The sequence below is a fragment of the Agrilus planipennis genome, unplaced genomic scaffold (assembly GCF_000699045.2).
Source record: "Agrilus planipennis isolate EAB-ADULT unplaced genomic scaffold, Apla_2.0 scaffold44, whole genome shotgun sequence".
Taxonomy (NCBI): domain Eukaryota; kingdom Metazoa; phylum Arthropoda; class Insecta; order Coleoptera; family Buprestidae; genus Agrilus; species Agrilus planipennis.
In genome coordinates, this window is record NW_020438939.1 from 1,303,164 (window position 1) to 1,329,272 (window position 26,109).

General features: G+C 31.1%; 4 protein-coding genes and 2 long non-coding RNA genes across 8 annotated transcripts; 5 read left to right on the plus strand and 1 right to left on the minus strand.

Moving 5' to 3' along the window:
• The first annotated feature begins 1,089 nt into the window (after positions 1 to 1,089).
• LOC108733492 lies at positions 1,090 to 1,625 on the plus strand. The gene is made up of 2 exons (XR_001937227.2): positions 1,090 to 1,252; positions 1,413 to 1,625. It is a non-coding gene; the product is annotated as an uncharacterized LOC108733492 (long non-coding RNA).
• An 825-nt stretch (positions 1,626 to 2,450) lies between these two features.
• Positions 2,451 to 4,564, plus strand: LOC108733499. The gene is made up of 2 exons (XR_001937237.1): positions 2,451 to 3,619; positions 4,368 to 4,564. It is a non-coding gene; the product is annotated as an uncharacterized LOC108733499 (long non-coding RNA).
• Positions 4,565 to 5,274: 710 nt separating this feature from the next.
• Positions 5,275 to 7,125, plus strand: LOC108733478. Its single transcript, XM_018464655.1, has 2 exons — positions 5,275 to 5,394; positions 6,088 to 7,125. The coding sequence occupies exon 2, from the start codon at positions 6,088 to 6,090 to the stop codon at positions 6,940 to 6,942; it is 855 nt and encodes a 284-aa protein (XP_018320157.1). The 5' UTR covers positions 5,275 to 5,394; the 3' UTR covers positions 6,943 to 7,125.
• Positions 7,126 to 10,297: 3,172 nt separating this feature from the next.
• Positions 10,298 to 19,004, minus strand: LOC108733477. The gene is made up of 3 exons (XM_018464653.2): positions 18,929 to 19,004; positions 13,206 to 13,508; positions 10,298 to 11,164 (listed from the first exon to the last, which is right to left on the minus strand). Exons 2-3 carry the CDS (start codon positions 13,284 to 13,286, stop codon positions 10,298 to 10,300), a joined length of 948 nt encoding a protein of 315 aa, XP_018320155.1. The 5' UTR covers positions 13,287 to 13,508; positions 18,929 to 19,004.
• On the plus strand, positions 17,165 to 20,494 carry LOC108733481. Of its 3 annotated transcripts, none has more exons than XM_018464664.1 (3): positions 17,165 to 17,234; positions 19,383 to 19,528; positions 20,060 to 20,493. In XM_018464664.1, exons 1-3 carry the CDS (start codon positions 17,232 to 17,234, stop codon positions 20,322 to 20,324), a joined length of 414 nt encoding a protein of 137 aa, XP_018320166.1. In that variant the 5' UTR covers positions 17,165 to 17,231; the 3' UTR covers positions 20,325 to 20,493. The 3 variants fall into 3 exon arrangements, with proteins under 3 accessions (XP_018320166.1, XP_018320164.1, XP_018320163.1); XM_018464662.1 differs by lacking the exon at positions 17,165 to 17,234 and adding an exon at positions 17,242 to 17,473; XM_018464661.1 differs by lacking the exon at positions 17,165 to 17,234 and having other exon boundaries at positions 19,207 to 19,528; positions 20,060 to 20,494.
• Positions 20,495 to 22,611: 2,117 nt separating this feature from the next.
• LOC108733482 lies at positions 22,612 to 24,594 on the plus strand. Its single transcript, XM_018464665.2, has 2 exons — positions 22,612 to 22,717; positions 23,976 to 24,594. Exons 1-2 carry the CDS (start codon positions 22,685 to 22,687, stop codon positions 24,288 to 24,290), a joined length of 348 nt encoding a protein of 115 aa, XP_018320167.1. The 5' UTR covers positions 22,612 to 22,684; the 3' UTR covers positions 24,291 to 24,594.
• Positions 24,595 to 26,109: the final 1,515 nt, after the last annotated feature.

Consider the following 26,109-nt stretch of genomic DNA (forward strand, 5'->3'; position numbering starts at 1 on the left):
AATTTAAATCGTGCCACTTATTCACACACATCTGTACTGATGTTAAATTGTAGTATTTATACTATTCAGTATTTATTTAATATAATCCCTTGAAAATGCATTGTTAGAATTGTATGCTATTTTTATTATTTAATTTACAGTTGATGACCACCAGGATAAAGGTCCAGACCTTCACGAACCAAGGTGGGACTGTAAAGGCTGCAGAAGAAAATGTTTAGGAAAAGGTTTTCACTCTTGGCTTTGTTATGATGGAAAATGTGTTTGTCGATAAAAATAAATAAATAAATATATTAAAAGTGTTTTCTTTTTTTTTACATGTCGCAATTTGAATTTCATACAGCATCACTTTAGGTAAATGATTGACCAATCGATTAATTAACTGAATAATTAACGTAGATTAATTCACAATTAATTTGAATAGTTTTCAGTTGTTTTTTTAATTTTTATTTTCACTTCATATTAACATTAACATTAATTGGTCGTTTGTTAAGGTAACCCCATTGGTGGTGAAAAAGCAATAAATTTTACACTAATCAAAAGTGAGGAAAGGCTTCTAACGGGGATAAAATTTAAATAATCTTATTACAAAAAGGAAGATTTAACACTTAATACAGACTCATTTTTCATGATTGTTAGTAATAGATTTTTACTGTGAATTTTACGTCTTTTTGGGTAATTTTCAAAAAGAAAAGCGAACGAAAAAAGCAAATATAGCTTGAAGGGGTCAACCAATGAGTTGACGAAAACTAACATCATTTTAGTAATATACACAATATTATGTGACACAATATCTGGTCGTATTTACTTATACCTTACTGGATTACCAGAAACAAAGACTTTCTACCTTGAAAAATTGAACTATATAAAGGCCTTGTTACACGACGCGACCTGGAGCGGACAGGCGCCTCCTAATAAGAGTTTCTTTGATTTCTTTTTCTTTTTAATTTCATAGAAGGGGCTTTTTAATAAGCAAACATTGGCAAAGAAAATAACCTTATCAGATTTGTTTGTATAAACTTGTAAACAATTATCCTAATCTGTTTCCAGGAGTTCTGTGCCCATTTATTGGTATAAAAACACCAGAAATTTAGAAAACACTTCAAACCAAAAGAAATAATTGAAGGAAACTATTATCCACAGGTGTTATAAAACTACAAAATGAAATATTTAAAGGTTTTTATTTTTGTTGCTGTATTGTTTGCCATAACAGCATCTGAAGAGATTGCTGAACCATTACAAGAAGTAGAATCTGGTAAGATCATTTGTTTTTTATCAGTTTATTCATAGTTTACCTCATCATTTTTAAAATTAAGAAGTACATTGCCTTCAACACCTTGGTCTTATTTTCATTATAATTATTTCTATAATTACTGTTTTACAATGTAAGTATACATTTGTATATATAATTGCAGAGCGACTTCGATCAGTAGATGCTAAAGGAAATATTTGTTCCTCATGCTTTCATTTTTGTTTCGTAAATGGCTATAAGGGTGGAAATTGCGTAGGATCTTTCTGTCACTGCTGGTGAAATTACAACTTTTATACCAACATCAACATCACCTAAATATGTTTTGTTTCTACACTTCTGTGTTATTTTTGTATGTTTATATAAATATTTAGAATGAGCTGATTGTAACATAATCAATATATATATATAAATTAAAAAGACGTGCGTGTCTTTATAGTTTCACATAATTTAAAGCCACAACTGCTCAGTACAGTGTACAGTGTTTATGTGTGGTAGTAGCCTCGAGAATTACATTGTGTATTACGGTGGTTGAAAGTGGTCGACCTAAGTCATTATCACAATTCGACCAAAGTTTTCAAAGAAAATTTTGCAATACTCTATAGACAATGCCCGAAATTTCTCCAGTTCAGTGGGTGTATGGGTGGATTTGCTAGTCCACTGAACACCCGTTTAGAATACTTAAGTGAGAAAAAAAACTAAAAAACTTTTGGGTGTTTCATTCCCACCAGCCAGTAATGCTGGTGGGCGAGCAGTCCCTCCGGACTATGCCGGAAGGTAGGGCGGAAGGCCCTCTTCAGCCTGCTTTCAGGAATTGGGGGAATGGGTGGGTCGTGGTTCGGGTGAGAAAGATGAGACGGACGAAATGAAGACAGAAGAGAATGAAAGTTTATCTGTGGAATATTACTGCCTCAGCATTTGCCTAAGTGATCCAAGGAAACCACAGAAAAACTTGGACCAAGGCAGGCGGACCCGGAATCGAACCGGCGTCCTCCCGAATGCTAAGCAATGGTCTAGACCTCTAGGCCATGCCGCTCGGTTATTGTCTTCAGTTAGAACGTTCTCCAAAGTTCAAATTGTCTTGAACGTTCTGGAATATTCGAGAACCATTATGTATGAGCGGTGGGGATGGTCAAACATTGAATTTGTATTTCAAATTTTCAGTTTTCTTTACTAGATTTTAACACTAAATATAAAAAAAGAAACTTTACCACTGTTTGAAAAAAGGGATCTTCTTTGTTCATATGTCTGGATAACACATGGTTGAAATATATTTTTTCGACGTTTTTACTTCATTCAAGTATCTTGTACAATTTATGCATTGTAGGAAGGGTCAATAAGTATTTCCGAGTTTTCGTAAGAAAATAATAAAATTTATGCTTAAAAGAATTATTAAAAAAATCGTATGTAGCAGATTAAATGACCAACCAAGACGTAACACATAAGACCAAGATCAACACCGAGACTATATCAGCAAGACCAACACCAAGACCCAATAAACTAGATCAAGATCAGTATCAAGTCGGGAACAATGTTGGTTTTTATCTTGCTTTGCTCATCATTAATCCTGGCTAGAATGTTCTCGAAAGTACATGATTGTCCTCTGGTAGAAAGTTCTAGAGTGAACTGTGAACCCGAAGAATCGAGAAAATTCTGGAATATTCGAGAAATATTATGTAAGAGTGATGGAGCTGGTTATTGTTATACAAGGGCATTTTCATATATTTCCTAAAACATGTTTGAAATCTCTTATAATGATCGAGATTTATTCAGTCTGGTGTGCATTTTAGTGTGGAAGTCGACCACTAAACATCCCTTAAGAATAAGTGAATATATAAACCCACTGAAGCAGGCTGTCTCCGGCTAATGGTTACATAATATGATTTCTGCAAAAATTGTTTATCTATCAGTAGGTTTTTGTGACTCCTGTAATTACAACGATTTCTAGAACTATCTAGCGCATGTTTTCGAACTTATATACAAAAGCAATTAGGAAGTAGTTACACGCACTTGCAAGGTCCATAACAAGGATCCCTAACAAATTAATTAATTAATCATTACTGATTACAAAAACAAAACTGATAGCGGTCAATATATAAACTTTTGAAGGAACAAATATCTGTTTGTCTTGTTAAAGTTAACAAATAAAGGTTTGTCAATTTGCTTCTATTCGAAAGAATACGCGTATTATTAAATTAAACATAGTATTAATTACTATACTAATTAACTAAATTCACCAAAAAAAAATGAAAAGTACATTCGTTTTTGTTGTGCTTTTCGTTGTATTTCAATTATCATGGGCCGCAACAGGTCGTGATGGGCATTCTGATGGTGTTAAAACGACTCAAGATGGTATCCCAGACCACAGCAAAGGTATGAATATAATTAATCATAATAATACTAATTTCTAATTGGTTTTAACTAACGAAATATGAAGAACAAAATTAAACTCTATTTAAACACTTGTTATTCTTACTTGATATAAAGAGCACTTTCGATTATAGCGAACATTTTTGTACGGGAAATTTACATAGAAGTTAGGTCGGTTATAATGAACCAATATTTCTTTGTAAGTTTTATTTGTATGCGCTGTTTGTGTATTTCTGAAATAAATGTTGCCGATTTGTTTTAATAATCTAAAATATTAATAGAAACCACCAATTCCTGTAATTCCTATAATTTTATTTTATTACTTCCAATTTAAAGCCTTTCTTTCTTTAAAGCAATCGGTTAAGTTTTTCTTCTTATAGCCGGTAATTTTTAAAATAACGTTACTTAACGGAAGATTGACCCAGTTCCGAAACGTTGAACGCTGCCAATTACAATTCAAACAGCTTTACATATTATTTATGTCAAGTATTCGGTCAAAATAAAGAAACACTTCATCGTATTGATAAAAAAATGATAATCAAACTATGCTTATATTTCGATTATGCTTCATTACGTCTATCTTTATGAAAATTATTTTCCACGTATCTTTTTCTGACAAACAAACAAAACTCTCTTAAAAATTCTTTAATGACAGCTGGGAATATCAAAAAACTTTCTTTAAATTATGTTTAGTTCATGTAGAATATTAAATACCTACAGGAAGGGTGAATTATATTAACTTATATTTCAGAAAATCACCATGACGATTCTGTACCATCAACAGGAGACTGTAGTGGATGCAAATCGTATTGTTTAGGAAAAGGATACAGTACGTGGAGTTGCCAAGATGGACGATGTTCTTGTAATAATTAAATGAAACAATCTGTTATTATCAACATTGTTTTAATGACTGTTATATAGTTTGTAAATAAATAGTACAAATTTTGATTTCTCTTGTATTTTATTGCAATCTTTGCTCTAACAATATTTTGATTATTAGTTGTGTAATTTGTACGAGAATTTCAATGAAGTCAAAAAGTAACTGAAATATGACCTCTTCTGGAATATTTAGTAGGACCATTAAGGAATTAATATAACAACAACCGAATTTGAATACAGCGAACATGGGTTATAACGAACGCTTGATTTCAATCAATGAAATTTAAAGAACAAAATTATACTCCATTTAAATCCCTGCTATTCATACCGACACCTTCAACTTTAATTATCTTTAATCAATTCGGATTTGAGAGCGGATTCGGAATCAGAGAATTCTCTATACGCACAAAATAAAATGATGTAGCTACAATACAATTGAACTTTTAATTTTAAATAGTAATCTGTTCATTTCAGCCATTTTAATAGCGTATTTTGCTAAATCCAACTTATTGTATTAAGTATACAAATATACAGAAATTTTTTAACGACATAGAAAGACTTCAAACAAAAAACGTTTCCCAAGAATATTATTTTTATTGAATGATATAAATCAACAAATTGTATATTTTGACCAATTGGGCCAACTTCTCTGAGAGAGGACTCGCGTAATGTTCTTGTAACCCAGAAAATTAACGATTAGTATTATAAAATTGTTTTAAACCACTACGAAGTATGTTAGTAGGTAGGACGATGTTTATACTTTATATTTGCGCTAATAATGAAGTACAAATGTAGTTCATATAAGAGTCACCGTAACAACTTTAACACTTACAGATGAACATCAAACCAAATTTATAGAAAATGTTTCCAGTGATATTTAGTGTATGTTTTGATTAAAGGTATGTAGCTAGCACAAATAATCATATTATTTAATTGTAAGTGACATACTTTCTAACTATTTGGAATTAAACTTATCTAATTTATTATATAGAAAAATTTAAGGTGAATATATTGAGGTTCTTTACAAAATGCCTAAGTAATAAATACCATTTTTTAATATTTATTTTATCTGTGTTACTTCTAGCGAATTTGCCTACAGAGTAATTTATTTTATAAGCCACTTCAAGACCAACGTTTGTATCTAGAAAAAAAATGTTGTTTCCGAGGGTAAAACCTATCATAAAATATTGTACACATTGTCAGGGTACAGAAAAGAACGTGGGGTACCTTTTATATACAAAAAATACTGTTTTCGAGGGAAACTATTAGTTTTATGTGATCGTCGATGATCTTTGACACGTATACATATAGGACATCAACAAGTGCGAAGCGGCGGGTTAAATCTATTACGAAATTTTGTACACACATTATGAGGGATATAGAAAAGGACGTAAGGTACTTTTTATCCAGAAAAAATACTGTTCCCAAGGATCAGAAATGTAGTCGTCGGTGACATGTATTTAAGAAATGAACGCGTACTTAGTTAAATTTTTTGTTTTCAATTACTACATTAAAATCAATTTTTGTTGTTTCTCATAAGCATATTAACTGATACTTTTGCTACAAATACCAATAAATTTTATCCTTTCTAGATGGTGCTGAGCGGAGTTGGAGAAGTGACGATTCTTATCTGTGCTTGCTTGTTTATCTTCACTGCACCAATTTTGCTTCACGCGAAAAAGAAACCCCACAAAATGGAGATGACCACAACAACCGAACCTCCCCCAGAACATCACGATCATTATCATGACTACGAGGACTTCCCCCATGACAGTTACAAACCCCCCGATCGCAGATACATATCCTACAATAAGCCTTCGTATCATGATCGAGGATCGTCTTTCTATGACATAAGGAAAGATTCGTATTACAAAGCTTTAGTTAACTCTTACAATTCAGCATACAAAAATTTGTACCAAAACGTGTACGAAAGCGTTAATCATCAAGACAAGCATGATAGATTTAGGAGAGGAGCTTCTAAAAACGCTGATTATTCTTCAGGAGAAGTTCTAAAGGAATCTGTCGAAGTTCCCACTCACGAGATGCCTCTTGATGAACTCCACCTGCTTGAAACGGCTCTTAATGCTACGCACGAGTTACGACCCAAAAATAAGATATCAAAGAAGAAGAAACAAATTTACTTGAAAAATATCATGAATACTAGAAGAAAACGGTCATTAAATAATGTTATAAAAAATACACGTGATGGTAGTGAACGTCAGAAACCAAAATACAAAAGAAATAGTTTAAGTGATGGATTTAGCAAAATAATTAAAAAACGACTTAAAAGAACTGCTGCAGATACAGATGCAGATTCCAGAAAATCAGAAAATGGATTTTTTAGTATGATTACTTTACCAGAAAAGGACAATGAATATAATGACGAAAATATGGAAGTAGAACAAACTACACGACGTCATAGATTAGTTGTTCCGTTAATGTTTTAAGTATGTCATCGTGTAATTTTTTGATTTATGTAGAGACAGTTTCAATGTGTGAAACCTCTGTGATTTAAAATTATTTATTTATGAGGAGCTTTTCTTCGCTGCTTCGCTTCGCTTGTTTCTCCATAAAACCTTTTAACTCCCAATTCACCCCCAGAAAATTTTATATAAAGTCGCCACCCCAGATTTCAAATACAAACGTAGCAACATCATTTCATCCTTAAGGGTTGATTTTTAAAAATTGCCAAAACACGTATCTGCTTAATTTCAACAATGAGTTGCTCTTTTGAGTAAATCCGATTACGAATAAAATTAATTAATTTGAGTAATTATATCAAAGAGCATAAATACCAAGTTTCAAATAAATTCACCACAAATAAAATATGTCCCAAACAAAAATTGCAACCCTCCTTTGGCGGTTGAATTTTTTAAAATGCCGAGATAGGTGTTTAAGATATTACATGAGAGAACATTTTAAAAATGCTGAAGTAGGTGTTTGAGTTTATGCCAATGAGCATAAATATCAAAAACAAAAATGTCAAAATTTATAACATCCAAATGTCCGGATTTTCCCGTGTATTTTCCAAAAATTTTCTTTCGCACAAACCTTGTCCTGTCAATTACAAATACAAAAAACCTCCCTCGGACTTCAAGGAATATCTTAACAAAAAATTATCGAAATTGGTCCAGCCGTTCTCAAGTTTTGCGCTTAGCAACACAAATAGCAATCCATTTTAATTTATATAGATTAGAAGTAGTTTGTTAGGTTATTATATTAAGTGATACACATATACCTTTACAAAAATAAAAAGTAATCCAAAACCTTTCTCCAACAAGACGTCAAAATAATGTTAACAAAGAATTTTGTACTTTATAAACTAATTTTATTATAGATGTTAACTAATCAGCTAAAAGGAAAAAAAGAAAACAGTAAACAAACATCCACTAACTTCTCAAAAAACTATTCGTTTAATAAAGTTATTATGATGATATTTTTACAAATAAATGCGTATGATGGACTTAGATGCCGAATTCGGACGGATGGCAAAATAAATTAGCAGATCGCGGATTGTTTAGATTTAGAGTAATAAAATGAGCCTGTTTCGAGTAGGTGTAAATAATTTCTCATGAGATACCAAATTATTAATTATGCAACATCTGCAATAGCTGAATTTGAACCTTGAAGAAATTATTAGCTACACGATGTTGTGAGCATAGAAATATAATTTTAGTTTATTGATCTGTCATTAGTCCCTACAACTGTAAACTTTTTTCCAACCCTTAAAATAACTTTTGTTGGGCCACCCTGTATAGGTAATATTTTTAGTGATCAAAATACAAACCCGAACAGTGGGTTCCTTCGTCCTTACTAAATAAACATAATATTCACTTGTTTGAGAAGATAAAAAATTAATTTCTTATCAGAGACAAGCAATTTCAGTGTTTTATATTTGTAGCTTACTACACCTATTTTGAATGTAATCAATTATGTCTTAAATTTTAACGTATCTGAATGAAATCAATTTCATGAAGAGAGTAATTTTTATAAAATAAGAACAGAAATACAGTGCCCGCTTGTAGGGGTACGAATCTTCCATGTCGGGCGGTTCCAAGTACTCCGAGATCTAAGGGACGCCAAGCGTCGCCCTGGTAATATTGTTTATTATTATTTATTGTAACTGAGTAAAATAAATGTAGGAAGTTTGTTTTTTAAAAGCAAGTGTGTAAATGTGGCTGCATACCTTTCTCAATATAAAATCTCTAAGTTTGAACTTTACATTTTTTACGAGATAGAAATTAGGAATGTAATTTAGGAAATATGCTTAAAACTGTAAAAAGTGTAATAAAGACTTCATTTCCAAATTTTCTTAAAATTTAATTTTNCGCAAATTGTATCTACTCCCAAAATCAGGCATATGAAACAAATAGAATAACACAAGAATACCAATAGTAGTTATTTAAATGATGTATATCATGTATATTTGAATTAAAATTTTTATCATTTCAATTCAACAATCGGAACAACTTCAAATTTTAAATACACAAGTGGGTCGAGGTCACAATATAAGCAAACTAATTTAAAGTTTTCATTGAGGTGTCTAAATAATACGCGTGCACAAATGCGGAAATTAATAAAAAAACACCCCTAACAATACAATAATTAATTAATCTCAAGAGGAGCTGCTCTAGGTCTTATAAAAGCGAATTACAAGATACGGTGAATATAAAAAAGATAGTTTTGCTTACTGCTAAGTACATCGCGATACAATTTATTATTTCATGTATTTTACAACGAACATGAAGAAAATTCTTCTTTTTGCGGTTTTTATTGTATTATTTGTAAGTAATATAAGTGCATTCCCATCAGATGAAAAAGAATTAATAGAAGGTACGTTTTTCAATTTGCTTCAAATAATTACTTTAATAATACACTAGTTCTTCCCCCCTATCAGCCACTGTTAGCTCGAAACCACACCATTGCTTCGACTGGTCGAAATTCACTTTTGTGAACAATATGTTTAATCAATTTCTTTGTGTTAAAAGTTGTTTGATAAATTAAATGTAAAGGAATTGTTCGTAAATAGGTATGCAACACATCGTACATTTCAGTATAAGAAATTGCTGATACTAACTACGTAATACTACTTTGTTCTGTGCTGACAGCGATCATAATTTCTTTTACATATAATATTCTTGTTTAATGACAACAAACAAACACAACGCTTAAATTAAAGAACAGTTTATTAACGTCATTACAAGACCATTTAATCATACACTGACTTCTTGATAGTTGAAAGAAATAATGAACTTATAGTTACACTACTAACAAAGCGCCGGGGTCGATTCCCGGCGAAGGTGTGACAACAGCAACAATTTTTTCCTCATTAATTTGCGTGGATAAAAATTAAATGAATTGTCAATTATTGAGTTATTTTTTTATTAAATTCTATAACGGTTTTTCATTGTGTCGTAAATAACAAAAACCTATTAAAAATTGTACAATAGTTGTAAAATACATAAATTAAATAAGCTGTTAATAAGAATTTAAATAAAAAATTATCGTGCCACTTATTCACACACATCTATACTGATGTTAAATTGTAGTATTTATACTATTCAGTATTTATTTAATATAATCCCTTGAAAATGCATTGTTAGAATTGTATGCTATTTTTATTATTTAATTTACAGTTGATGACCACCAGGATAAAGGTCCAGACCTTCACGAACCAAGGTGGGACTGTAAAGGCTGCAGAAGAAAATGTTTAGGAAAAGGTTTTCACTCTTGGCTTTGTTATGATGGAAAATGTGTTTGTCGATAAAAATAAATAAATAAATAACATTTTAAATACGAAGATTATAAATAATGAATTGGATATCGCATTGATGGTCTCCTTCTCTTGGAACCATAGGTTACCCGCCTTTTTGGTGGTTTATTTGGAGGTATCTTCTTTGCTTTTTGGTATCTGTATGTAAACATTGGTCTAAACATAGCAGCAGACGATTCAGCTGTTTCCATATCATCATCTACTGCTCCATTAAATGATCTTCCGTTAACAGGAAATTCCAAAGATCTTCCCCCTTGGGCTCGGGAACTCAAATAGGGATTCATCTGTTCCATATAATCTTCAGACGACAGCTTATTATTTTCGTTAAAATTTTTGTATTCATCTACTAGTAAATCATCATAAGGATCGAATGCTTGAAATGAAAAGCTTCTTTGTACATTATCATTCCCGTATTTAGACAAAGAATGTTCTTTTAAGGGAATAACATCTTCTACAAAATCTGCTCTCTCTCCTTTCTCCTGGGGTTGGGCTAAAATCACTAGCTCCTCGCTGATGCTACTCGGACTTATTCTGTCTAAACCGTAGGAAAACCTTAAATTATCCAGCACATTTTGCTCAGGCGTGTTTTTAACGTTCCTTAAATTATCAAAAGCATTTGGTTGAAACAACGGTACTAAAACATTTCTTTCAAAATGTTGCCCTTGTTCTGGAGCAAGCAATGGTTGAAGTGACATCTGAAGGGAACTAATAGTGTGTGGTTCGTTCCCACCTTCTTCCATGTCGTCGAGGGGAAGCTTTAGATCTGTTACTTTTTGTAGATCAGCATCTTTTATACTAGACAGAACTTCTTCAGGAGAATTTGCTTCATTTAATGATGAAGACGAACGTTCAGATGTTGGCAAAGAATGTGAAGATTTGTGAAATAAATAAAATGCCTAAAATTAAATAGACTTCGTACATATCAGGAGTAAGTGCAACTTGAATCCAATTTTAATATAAACTCTCTCAAATTGTTTTATTTTCTTTTAGTGTCTTATGAAAATTATGTCTTTATGATACACTTACCAATAACACTGTTAACTTTATATACCTGAACATTATGAACAAAAAATTACTACAACATTAGTGTATATACACGTAAATAGACTATCTCTGCGACAAGAAATCCTTATGGATTTATATATAGCCTTTGGAAAAATATTCTAACGGGTATATTTAACGTTCTTGTTAAGTTTTTTTATAAATATTTTGTTTCAGGTGTTCTAAATTTTATCGCGGTTTACTGAAAGAGTTTACTTAACAATTAGAGGTAAAGTACACTTTTATTAGCCGACAAACGTAATGTGAAGCACCAAGTACCTACCGTTATGATTTTAAGAGAAAGAAATCCATGGAATTGTACCATAAGTAATGCTTTAAAAATAAATTTTAGAATATTAATTTCAGGTTGAAAATGTATGTGCATCAGACGCACTTTTAAAACCTTTGATAAATAAATACTTTATATTATTATACTAGCGACCCGCCCCAGCTTCGCACGGGGGCAATGCTGATACTAAATATATTTTTGTTTTGTTTAGATTAATAATTCACAGTTTTTTTGTCATTAGACAATACAAACCGGCCTCCCGGTCGGTACCGCCGCAACCGCTATGTCCCTGCATTTTAAATCTGTAATATCTTCGAAAATATTCATTTAAATTACATGCTGTAAAGGGCCATATTGATCTATATTAAATGCACAATGTATTTAAGGTACTTAATTGGATAAGAATTAATGCTGTATTGCCTACAATCGCTTCGTAAATAAGTCATTATTTCTCATAAAAAGTAAAGGATAAAAATGGTTATTGTGGGTTATCCCTAAGAGATAGACATATACCATCGCGGACTTTTTTGTAGACCCTTTTAAGATGTACAATATTGTAGTACATTATTTTGATCTATCTCGTAGGGTTCAGCCAGCGTTTGCAATGTAAGCGCAAAAAATGTGTTTATTTACGACATCACATTAGAAACCTCTAAAATTATCAGTGTTTCCTTTCTATATACATACAAACATTCCTCTTGAATCACTCTATCTTTAAAAAAAAAACGCATCAAAATCCATTGCGTAGTTTTAAAGATTTAGGGACAGACAGCGGGAAAGCGACTTTGTTTTATACTATGTAGTGAATGAAGGATATTTTTATTTTAAATATTGAATTTCGAATCAAAGTAGCATTTCATCAGATAATTGTCAATGTATAAAACGCCATAATTTCGAGAAGGGTTCTTTCAATTTCTTTTTTCGTAGTTCGATTAAAATTATTTGTAACTTCTTTGACTAATAATAACTAAGGAACGTTTGTGACAATGTACGTAAATTTTCGAGAGAACAAAATAAGCATGCCCAATCTAGTTGATGAAAAATCGTCAAGTTCCAGTAGAACTAGCAGTTCAACAATAAATATAAAGTGCTCGTTTAAAAATTTACCGAAAGATCGTATAAAATCTGATTCTGTAGAAGATTTGGTGCTCGCTGTACCGCCACAAAATCAAGATAAAAAAGAAGAAAAATGTCCAAAAGAATTGATAGTTAGCAGCACGTCTTTCGACAAGCTGCGTGAATTTTCTTACAACTCAGGTCTTTATTTGCTCAAACTTTTATTTTTGGTAAGTACAAGATTAGAATATTATAGATATATAGATTTGCAGATGATATAGCAGTATTATTAGCACCTAACAACGAATAATTAGAGTTAACTTTAAATAAAATGGAAGCGATATTGATAGAATGGTAAATTAATAAAAAAAAAGTAAAAATTTTGGTATGAAAGGTATGCAAAAGTAAGTTTTTATTACAACAACAAGAGGGGACGCTAATCTAGAAGAAGAAGCCCATTTTCGATATTTAGGGAGTCAGATGACTTAAGATGGAAATGCCTCTAAAGACGCTAGAGATATAAAATAAAGAATAGTTTAGGGTCGGGTCACTTTTAAGAGTTTGTTGGTTGGACACACACCCCCACTCTTTCCTATCCTTCGCATTTCCCTCAAACCATAGAAAATCCTCATCCATAGCAGAAGAACAGTAATCTCGACTAGGTCCACCTCTACCCCTCTTAACTCCTGTTTCGCTTCCAATTTTTCTCCAATTAGCTCTTCATGTCTGAAAAAGTGTCCTATAAACCTCTCGCCTATTTTTTATTGATTTCCATAGCGCCCGTTGCTTTCCTACTGTTTCCAATATCTCCTCATTCCTAACCCTTTTCTATCCACGGTATCTTCATCATTTGCCTGAAACACCACATTTAGAACGCTTCTAACCTTTTCTTTTCTTTGATAATGATAATAAAAAAGGATGTAAATATACTGGGTGTCCGAATCGAGAGTCCATTAAATGTAGAAAATCGAAAAAGGTCAATATTGAAAAATGCACTCTCCTCTTTTTGCTTAATAGAAAGTCTGTTTTTCTTTTATGTTGCAGGGTACAGAAAACCTAATAAGTGGTATAAAATTTATCATAAACAGTGAAGAACCATGGAATTTATTGTCGATCGTGTTTTGTGTCTGTTTTGAAGCGTTTGTTTATTTGGTTTTAGCCCTTGCCACAATATTTATTGCAACAATTTTATCAATTTATTCACAATCACCTAAACAAGTGCATGACTTAGAATCGGGTAAGTATTAAATGAAACCCCGCTTAAGACAATACAATTTGAAGTTAAATAGTAATATTTGGAAAGAACTTTTTTTAACATTAATGACACATTGTTTTTTACTAATTGACAGATCTAATTATGAAAATATGAAAAAAATCCCCCCCCCTAAAACTAAAAAGATTACCGAATTAAGAGACTTGTTGAAGAATTCTGTTGTAAAATATATATACGAAAAAGTTAACGATAAATGGCGAATATATTAAAAAAACCTAATTACAATAGATTCACCAATTAAGTTCATTATCAAATAATTAAATTAGTTTCTAACACGAATCATGAGTGATATGAGAATGTTCCATGATACAAAGAGTGAATTATCTGAGCGATGCTCGTTCATTATAAATAAATTATTAATTTCAACACAATTAGTTAAGGATCTCCAAGATACTATTCTCAAACGCATTAGAAACGTTTAAATTCTGCTCAATCTATTGTTTTATTTTAAAAAATAATTTACGCCTTTATAGACATAGCAATCTTGTAAGATAAGTTATTTAAAATATGAATGCATGTTATGTGCCCTTAGATAATTTCAGATAAATTTTATGCTATCAAAACTACCGATGAGAAAATTCAAACATCATCATCATCATCTAATCAGTCTAGAAAAGTGTAATCTACCCTTTGTGTCATCAACTACCCTGGAAAGTACAAATACTTACATTCTCTAGTATATTCTTTTGGAACAAATTTTTAGACAGAACCTTTTCGTAACTAGAACAAGTCGGAATAATAATTAGCACATCGAACAAATTAGAACCTTTCCAGAACTTTCATTTTAGTCATATTTAGTAGTTTAATTTAGTATAAGTTTTTTGTTGTCTGTTTTCGAACTAGTTAATCATCAAGACAAGCATGATAGATTTAAATTAAACATAGTATTAATTACTATACTAATTAACTAAATTCACCAAAAAAAAATGAAAAGTACATTCGTTTTTGTTGTGCTTTTCGTTGTATTTCAATTATCATGGGCCGCAACAGGTCGTGATGGGCATTCTGATGGTGTTAAAACGACTCAAGATGGTATCCCAGACCACAGCAAAGGTATGAATATAATTAATCATAATAATACTAATTTCTAATTGGTTTTAACTAACGAAATATGAAGAACAAAATTAAACTCTATTTAAACACTTGTTATTCTTACTTGATATAAAGAGCACTTTCGATTATAGCGAACATTTTTGTACGGGAAATTTACATAGAAGTTAGGTCGGTTATAATGAACCAATATTTCTTTGTAAGTTTTATTTGTATGCGCTGTTTGTGTATTTCTGAAATAAATGTTGCCGATTTGTTTTAATAATCTAAAATATTAATAGAAACCACCAANCAATACTTGCCTACAGTAGGCTACTAAATTGATTTTATTACCGAATCAATTAGTAGGTAAATGTAATAAACAAAGGACAAGAAACAAATTCGGTAGGTATCTAATTGATATCTGATATGACTTTATTGGTGTATGTTTGAATACGGGTTAAATGCGCAAATAATTTAGATAACAAATACTTGAAATAAAACTAATTTTATATGAGATCAATTTTACCAGATAAACGACTTTAGATAGTCGAAAATATTAGTACTGATAATATTTTTTCGATATTTACAGGCATCTCTTTTGTTTCTTGTCTTATCCACATATGTTTGATGGGTCAAATTAAAAAAGTATTACGAGAAACTATTTTAATGATGATTGAAAAATGTTTCTTTTTTGTAATTTTGTAATATTACCTTATACCTCGGTAAATTTGTGGTTTGTTCTTTTGAAAAAAAAAAACTTAAAGCCTATTTAAATATGTAGAATATAAAAATGAAATGAGCTAAAATATGAAAAACCAAACAATAAACTTGGATTAGGTATGCAAATAGTTCGTTAATCACTGGAATTGAGTCTTCATCTTCTTCCCTAGTATGTTTTATGTTCCCCCCAAGAAAATATAATTACAATATTACGAATAAAGATGGGGCATAGTGGTGGTTGATTTAGAAGTTTAATTTTTTCACAGCTCTAAGGGCTTGCAAACCTAAGTATTTAACATTATTTTCAACTTGATGAACCGTGAAAATCTGGTTCAAAATTTGAAACATCTTTCTAAATCAAATGTTCAATATCATCTCCTGAATATGGACGCGGGCAGCAATGGGACTAAGTCCTCGGCAAAACCACTACGGTTAATGGTTCATGTCTTCATTTTGCCAAGCTTTTCATTAAGTACCACCCTCACGAACGTCCCAAACCACATTAATTTCAGTTCAAAACACGCTATTTAAATACTAAACCGATAAAATTTTAATTTTTGGTTGGTGGATTTTCAATGAGAGGGTTGAGTTGAAACAGTTGAAATAAGCCTTCAATGTTTATAAATATTAAAAGAAAATAACATACTAACAAGCGCCAGGAATTGTAGCAATTAGGCCATATTGATGTATCTTGTTAACGACAAAAAGTAAACACAAGAACTATATCACAATAACAAATAATTTAGTATAATAATCGATAAATAAAACAAATTAGAACAAGCGATCTATGCAATCGTAATTACCAATTTTTATTAAATTATCATTGCTGGTGTTTGTTTTCTTCATTTTTCTCTGGTAGGATTACCCAGCACTGGCGGGTACTCGGTGTCATTATCCGGTACCCGACGGATCTGGCAATTTTTTAGGATTCGGCCGGGTTCCCGGTCCATCTCTAGTATACATGTATATAGGTAAGGCAAAACGTCAATTGAACATAAAAATTACGCATTTCATTTTCGAAATTCTCTTCTTTTGTATCGCATTTGGTGCACATGTGAAATATATTTTTTCAACTACGCCTATCTGAAAGTATCTGCTTCCCTAAAACTGTCCAAAACTAGCTCAAAATTTTTTGGAAAACGCATTACAAACCTCAAAACCTCTAAATTGCATTTATTGGATTTATGTTGCTTTATTATTCATATGAAAAATTGCAGTATTTGTACAAATTTTCCATTTTTTAAAAGACGATACCGCTCTTTGATGATTGCGAAGAAATAGAATATCTTTACGACCACTTCCCAACCCGCCACTAGCATACACCTAATATTTTGGACATACGGACTTTTTATGAGGAAGTAGTTGGGAATTAATCTAATCAAGTACATACAATTAGTCATAAAGGAACTATTAACTATCGTTTACTTATTTTTAGTCAGTAAACGGAAATTTACCGTACCGGAACCAACTTATCACCCAGAGCAAAATCAAAATTTAATTTGGATTTCTGACCTAAGATATCTGAATTAAAAAAGTTAAATTTTGTGTTTCGATGGTAAGTCCAGGAACTGGTAGTGAGTAATGGGGAACACATGAGCATTGCAATGGCGATTTTATTAATTAGGACATTATTTTCCCATTAAGTATTTCAATAAAGTTTTTGAACGCACTCCCTCGAAATTGTACATAAATAATTTTGCTTAAATAATAGACCTCATTTGTGTAAAAACTACTGTAGGAGTGAAGTGTTCAAGTTAAACAAAAATGAAATTTTCAGTTTCTTCTGTCTTCTTCGTAAGTAAACTTAATTTTGTTTATTTAATTGGGAATGGCGCATAAAGTGTTGCATATGTTCTATTGCTGTAGAATTTATTTAAATTTAGTTAGTTATTGTGTGTATTAATTGTGTAGACAGTCAAAATAGTTTTCTGGTTTAATTTATTTGTGAATTATTTTATGTAAATAGGGAAGATAAGTCAGAAAATACAGAAAAAAATGGTTTTCACAATGCTTATAATTTTTTACTTTCTTATTTTCTTTGGCGTGTTCTAATGTTTAAAAAAATTGATCATTTTATGAAGTTAAAGATTTTAATGCTTTGCTAGTTTTCCTAAATTCGATTGTCAGAAAATACATAAAAAATTGGTTTTCACAATGCTTATAATTTTTTACTTTCTTATTTTCTTTGGCGTGTTCTAATGATTAAAAAAATTGATCATTTTATAAAGTAAAAGATTCTAATGTTTTGCTAAGTTCTCAAACTCGATAAATACGATGCGTTTAAATGCCTAAAATGCGTTTCGATGTCTACTGTATCTCAAGATGATACTTTGCACATCGAAGCCTATTTTAAGTTTTTAAAGGCTTTAGTCCAATGTTGGGTAAAAGCTTTTTGTATTGTTAGAATATCCGATGTATCATTATTAATTAATACAGTACTTTTGTTCTTTAAACTTATCGTTTATTCAGAATTATATAATTTACACGTACAGTATCTCGCAAGACGATATTTTTTGAGTAGGTGGTAATGGTTGATAAAATTTTGATAATTCCCTGATTATTTTTTTATTGCCATTTTGTACACATTCGGTCTATCGTTTGACCTTCGCTTTCTAATGATTATTTCATTAGTTTAGATGTTAAACTTCCATTTATAACCAAGCATTCCATTTGGTAATCTAAAAATATCTAGACATTTACCCATTAGCATGAAAATTTATGAGAACGACATATTGTATAAAGATGATATCATTATAAACCACCTTTCCTATAATTTTGATTTTATTGTATGTATATGTATATATATGTATATTTTAATTTTATTACTACATATACCGTTAATACATATAACTAACAGAAAATAGTTGAATTTTAATCTACAATAATCTTTTTTTTTATTCTTAAAGAATTTGCCTTCCTCTTCAAAAAATAGAATAGCAGAAACGTTTTTGTACATTTGGCCCGAATCAAAATTATATCATTACTAAAATTTATAGAATACTTTGAAGTGTTTTTAGTAGTGTCTCTCTGTAATATCCAAATTACTGTATTGTACATTGCTTTGATTTAAAAAACTAAATATAAAATAGGGGAAATAGAACGATCAATTTCATCTTTAAAACAGTCGAACCGATTTCGATGGGACTTTTATTTACACGGAATAAAGGCTATACCTACATATAGAAAATGAAATAACCAACACCCAAATGTAACGTACGCATGTACATACATTATACAATAGGCACTAACTGGAATATTAAGAATCTTTTGAAAGCAAGGTCGATACAGCTTAAACAGGAAAATGTTTTCTAGGTAATACAATACTTGCCTACAGTAGGCTACTAAATTGATTTTATTACCGAATCAATTAGTAGGTAAATGTAATAAACAAAGGACAAGAAACAAATTCGGTAGGTATCTAATTGATATCTGATATGACTTTATTGGTGTATGTTTGAATACGGGTTAAATGCGCAAATAATTTAGATAACAAATACTTGAAATAAAACTAATTTTATATGAGATCAATTTTACCAGATAAACGACTTTAGATAGTCGAAAATATTAGTACTGATAATATTTTTTCGATATTTACAGGCATCTCTTTTGTTTCTTGTCTTATCCACATATGTTTGATAATTATAAATTACTGGATGTGAATAAAACATGCAATTCTAATTTTTTTCTTTTTTGTATACAACAGCTTATTGGCTGTCTAGCTTACAGCTATTCGCAAAGCCCAGAGTCTTCTCTAGGTCCTGGAAATGCTTTGGTGAACTTACTTAGTGGAAAACAAGGATGGACAGAGAATGGACCCATTCAAGAAATTCCTATTGAATCTTATCCCTTGTAAGTGACATTATCAATAATGATATCACAAAACAAAGTAATACAGATTTTATTAAACTAATTGGTTTTAAATTAACGTAATCCTAATTTGCATAGATCAAGATATCAGCAAAACAAAAGACATTACATGCCTTCAACGTTACTCACTTCGGTCGTGTTGGCTTTTCTTACCATATCATAAGCTAACTGAACTTTATCAGAACGTTACAGTTAGAAACGACAACACCAACGAAGTGGGCTGTACTTTTTTGTTTTAATACATGTTTCTTCTCTTTGATTTTCATAATATAAGATTGAGTGCCCTAGTGAAAATTTAAGATGGTAATGGTTCTACATTTATCGAATTCTGTTGTCATATTTGCAGATAAAATTTTTTTTTTCGTCCCGGTTCCACTTGGTTTGCTTCTGTACCGACACCCAGTAGCTTAGTACTAGTCTGCCTTTAGAAACCTGTTATACAATGGCATTTTATTCTTGTTTTTTTAAAATTGTTATATAATTAGGTAATTGTGTAATTATTTTCTGATTCAGATCTGATAAGCCCCAACTTTTCGCCGCCCAAATCGAACTTCTGAGACTTCTGGAAATGTTAGTCCAAGTTAAAGGAGAAGTCTTCAGCCGAGTGAACGATATCGTCCTTAACAACTACGAACTCATCACTGCAATCCTGAATTTATTGATAAACAAAATCAAAGCTCTGCATAATTTCTCTTTGGCTGGCTTGAGCGTGGTACGAAGAATCTTGGAATACGCTGCTGACGCGTTCGCTCATTTGGGAAACCAACCTCTGCAATAAATATTTATTAACATATCAATTCATAATTTTTAATAATTTATTTGCATTGTCAAGTCAGTAACGTACTGTTTAATTAAAAAAATGTGCTGTACATAATGTCTTGTTGTATTTAAATTTTGTTTCATTGTATTCAATTTGTAAATGTACCTAATAGAAAATCAGAATTTCCAATAAAGTTATTATTTGTTTCAAATGGTACTTATGACTGAACCAAAACGCTTCCATGGACTAAAAACGGAATTGATCCTTATCAGTTAGATAGTTTTTCTTACCATAGTTGATACTATACATATTCTGTTACCATCAGATCTCTTATAGAAATGGTTTTACATAAGAAGTTCTAAAGTATGGATAATATTACTCATAATTTGTACTTAAGTGCACAACAAATTTTGTATTAACTTTTTATTCAAACAATAAACAAAATATATATTGGTTTCCAAAATGTTTGATGAAAACATCCTTATATAAGAAAGTTAAATTTAAATATCATTGAGTAAGGAATAGTAATTTTTGGTCGCACTTAGTCATTTGCATTATAATTGCAATATATGGCAGGGCTTTCGCAAGATTCGAGTCGATCTGTAGTCTTGTTTTGTCCTAAAAAACCACGACAATATCAAAAACAAGATGCTTATATGAAATCGAGGTCAAGATCGAGATGAATCGAATTTTGATTATTATTTTTCGATAACAAGACAATAATTTGACAAAATATCTTACGGTTTTGTATTGCGATATAGCCCTATGGTACGGTCTTGGGTATTCTTGGTTTATTTCACTAAATTATAAATTCTAACAATAGTTTGGGCTACTATTATAAGCCCTTAAGTTATGGTTCAACAGACGAAACAATTATCTGTTTTCACACAATTGTGAAATAAACCGGGATGTCGAAACTAACCAACAGCTAACCATTTTTGTGATAAGTAGTTACTATCTCTTCTGTACAGCAATTTGGAACAGTCTATAATATACAATTATTAACACGTACTGTATTTGACAAGAAAGCACATTATCATCAACATCATCATCAATTAACTGCATATTTTTATTATATTAGCTACTAAAGTATTATCTAATTAAAAATCAATTTATTTACGTTTAAGCCTATTGCAGACTAATGTAAACCTACTATTACCGATGATTTGATTATTATCTCCACCTAATTCTAAATAATAACTGCTTCGAAACATGCTGGATTGTAAAAGGTAAAATTTCAATATCAATAGAATCGACTTTTACAGTATTTGTGGAAGGTCGATAAATAGGAAACCAAATTAATGTGCACGGCATACATTTACGTATTTTATTGTTAATCGATATTGCATCGATATTTGATAAAATAAAATAGGGAAATACAATATATTATTACATATATTAACTGTTTTATTCCACACCTCAAAAAAAAAGGAACCTTTACAGGATCACTTCGTTGTTCGTCTGTCTGTCTGTCTGTCTGTCAAGATCCTTTTTCTCAACGTGGAGGTATCAAGTTGAAATTAATATCAAATACTCAACTGTGTAGATACGACTGCTAATGCCATATATTTTGATATTCGCAAAGGAATTATAATCTAGAGGGTACTTCACGTTGACCTAATATATCAAGAACCAATAAGAATAAGTAAACAGAAAAATATGGAAACCGTAAATTTATAGTTATATCACAAAAACATATTTTTTTAAGGAAACTTTTTAAACATAATTTTCGAAACGCTTGTACGGAACCCTCGATGCGCGAGCCTGACTCGCTCTTGACTGATTTTATTTTGTTTAAACTTTATGTAGTAATGACTGGCCTGTTGTTTATTCAAGAAGAGAGGTAGAATAAAGTTTTATTTTTAGTTATTACTTATACTCATGATTACTTAGTGTAAAGGCCTTTTCTTTTTGTTTAATTTTGATCACATAAAGAATAAAGTTTTTTTAGAAAAAAATAGAAAAATTTGGCATTTGCTAACGTGTTATAACTACTCAGTTATCTAACCGTACAAATATGTGTTGTAATCAATTTAAGGAAGAAGTTCAATACATTGGTCAAAAAAAATATATATAATTATAGTCAATTACATTTAGCATGAAAAACTACAAAAAAGCGAATCAATAAATTAATACAAAAATGATAGTTAATGATATACTATGTACCCATAAGGTTTACGAATTTCCGTTTTTGTACCGATTTAGTGCCTGACGTTTATTTTTAATACCAAATGATTAGCAAAACATGGGGTCATAGCTCAGAGAAGTCGTTAAGATAATGATATAAAAAACATGCGTAGAACTTTTAAAGAGTTTATCTTTCTGTTAGGTTCAGTTCTTTTAAGTAGTGATCAAATTTTGTTTTGTTCTGTTTTGTGATGACACCTACAATGAATCAATTTTATAAAACGGTAAGAATGAGCTACGAAATACAAAATAATTTTATTGTTTTTATTTATTTAAGTCATTGTGTGGTTAAATAATGTGGTGTGGTGTCAATAAAAACGATTTTTGTAAAGGAAATGTATATAGCCATTGTTATTGTTAACATGTCATCGTTATTATCTATCCTATAGTTATACGCGCATTATTTGCTTGTTTGTTTGTAATTGCGTTTTCGAAAATGGCCCCAACGACATTGAGGAAATTTACAGTACGAGGGTTGATGTTTTTAAATTCTATTTAGGCCTCATTTCTGAGAAAATTCGTTTTCTCTATGTTTTCACGCAATACGCAACAAGCTTGACTATCCTGTGCAGTAGAATTTGTAATTTCGAGACAGATACCATTTTTCAAAAATAGCCAAATAACTAGAGCGTAATTCTACCATGCGGAAGTGCGAGAAAGTTCGAATTCTGCAACGCGATCTGATTTTTTTAGTTTTTTTTTTTAATGATAATTAATAAACTGAGTTCATTCGCCCAGATATTTGTTGTTTATTCATATAAATAAGTGATTTTTATGAATCATTCATGAAAAAGTGCAAGGCAAAATAGCCAACAACTTTATATTTTGAACGAACTACAGGGCTGATTTGTTTTTTATGTATTTGAGGTATATTTAGTGCAGTCACGATCCGAAATCAAGGTTCATTAATAATGACATGAAAAACCAGGCTATTTAGAAAGCACTTGAAGACTTTTGGATTAGTATAAACAAGTCTATTATTTTCAAATGATTTCCTGTATACATACAATGAATACAAGGCTAAGTAGCTAGTAAAGTCATGCAAAAAACAAATAAATCGAGTAACAATTTGAAATAAATAAACATTTATGCGTTTTAAAAAAGTTAAGGACTTTAAAGATTTTTTTATTTAAACTATTATAATTTTCCGGGTCTTCTGGGCCGTGGTCTAGAGGCTGGTTTGTTGCTGCCTAACGTTTCGTCATTCGACATCTTCAGAGGTGCTAAGGACGGTGCGGTAGATTTCTATCTCGAAATGTTCTTATCGGCTGCCTGCTGTTGTGTATGTCAGTGAGAATACTTCGAGATAGAAATCTACGTCCTAGTCGTTAGCACCTCTGAAGATGTCGAATGACGAAACGTTAGGCAGCAACAGACCACGGCCCAAAAGCCCGGAAGATTATAATTACTTTACATACCGCCGGCCGTGAAAGCCTATACGCCTTTATATTTTTTATTAATATGAGTAATCCATTCATACAGGTAATTCTTCTAATCGTATGCTTATACTGGATGGGGACCGTCACAGGCTACAGCATCGATAGAAACATTTACCAAGTGGACAAATCTAACGACAGACTTCAGAAATATCAGGGATTATCCTTTGAAGAGAAAGTATTTCGTATAGTAAAATATAATCCCTCAACAACTTCAGCATTCCCTCTTTTCGACTACATGATGAAAGATAATGAAATAGAAGAAGAATCTCCTAAACCGCAAGTCTATTACAATGCACACCAGTATGGACCGTACCTTCACAATGAGCGTGATCAACAAATAATAATCACACGTAAATAAATAAAAGGAAACTGTGCCGATATACGCATATAAAACAATAATTTATTCGCTATACACGTATTCATAAAAGTACTATAGAATGTGATACGGGCGGTCTTTGACATTAGATGTCCATTATATTTATCACTTTTTTATTAGAAAATTATCAAACTCAATACGGTAACTTCACATATTAGATTAATATGCTTATTAAGCCAGGATGTAACAGTTAACAAAAACACTTATTTTTATAATTTAACAAATTGTAAAATACGTTAAGAAAAATGAATAAATTTCACGCCTTCTTGGTGAAGCACTTTGAAACTATTTTTGTATTATGAAACCAGTTACTTGAAGTATTTCACAATTTTTACATGATAAGCTACCGGCAACATTGTCCGTGTGAATATTTTTTCAGCGTTAACTGAAGTGTCGGATTGTGTTTAGGTTTCTTATGTAAAATTTGAATATGGGTTTCTTGGAGAATTTCTTTATTAATTTAACATTGTGTAGTAATCTAGTGTAGCATTTCGGGCATTAGTTCTACTACTATTATTTGTTCTTCTTTACTGATCCATTTATTATATTATTCTCCAAGAACAAAACGTTTTTAGTCATTGAAATTTTCAGTTTAATTTACTAGATTTTAGCATTAAATATAAATTTTTGGTATGTTCATGTTTAATATTTGTGTTTGGTATATAAATAGCTTTTGTAAATGTGGTAGGTTATTTTCGTTTTCTTGATGGTTACTATAGTATGATGTCAGGTCTGTTGTAAGTAGTTGTGTTGACTGAAATTATGTCTCTATTCCAGAAAAATTTGTCTGTATGTTTATCTAGTTATCTAGTACATTGGAGGATGATGATGATTATAAAGGCCAAAGTAGCGTAAACCAATACATTAGAGGATCAGTTCAGGAATATAACGAATAGCGCGACGCACTCGTTTAGAGATCGAGCGGCATGATCTAGAGATCTAGACTAAAGGTTTAGGTCGTGGACCCTATTTCGATCCGATACCCGACGGAGCCGGCACTTTTTTTAGGATCCGGCCAGGTATCGGACAATGGAGCCGGGCTGTTCCACTAGAAAAAAAAAAATAAAAAACAACACGAGCAATAATAATTTAATAAGTATAACAAAAAACTTATCGACATAATGGAAACTGGGGTAGGTCGTTTGTTCTATTATTTATTGATTACTTACATACACCTAATACAATATCAATAAATCATACCTAATAATTGGCAAACACAGAAAAATTACTAATTTTTTTGGCAGTTCTGTAGCACGTACGTAAACACCAGCCGTCCCTGATTTTGTTGTCTATTTGCTGCACTTACAAATGCATACACACTCTTGTTACGTATTAGATGTAGGTGCCATCTCCTAAAAGCTATGTCTCTCTAAAATTCTTGTATATTAGGTATTTACAAATGAGTTATATTTGAGAAGGTAAGCAAGAAAAGAAGAATATTTTAAATGTCATGATGCCATGATTAAAGGTATGCATATATATATATATATATGTCCAGAAGAAGACGTAGTGAGAAATAAAACGGTCAAAGTCAGACTATGTTAATCTGTGTCTAATTCGATTAGCCTTTGGATTTGCACGGTGCAGAGAAGTGAATTGTTGTTAAACAGATTTTTTTGCGCTTCTGTAACAGAAGAGTGCATCTTTTTATTTAAAGTAGACGTTACTGCAACTATTACACCAAAAAAAGTAAGTAAAAGATTGCTTTTTAAAAATTAAAAGAAAAACATTAGCTAATAAATAAAATTGAGATTAATTTGTTAAATTGTTGTTGAATACTTATAATTAACAATAAATTAAT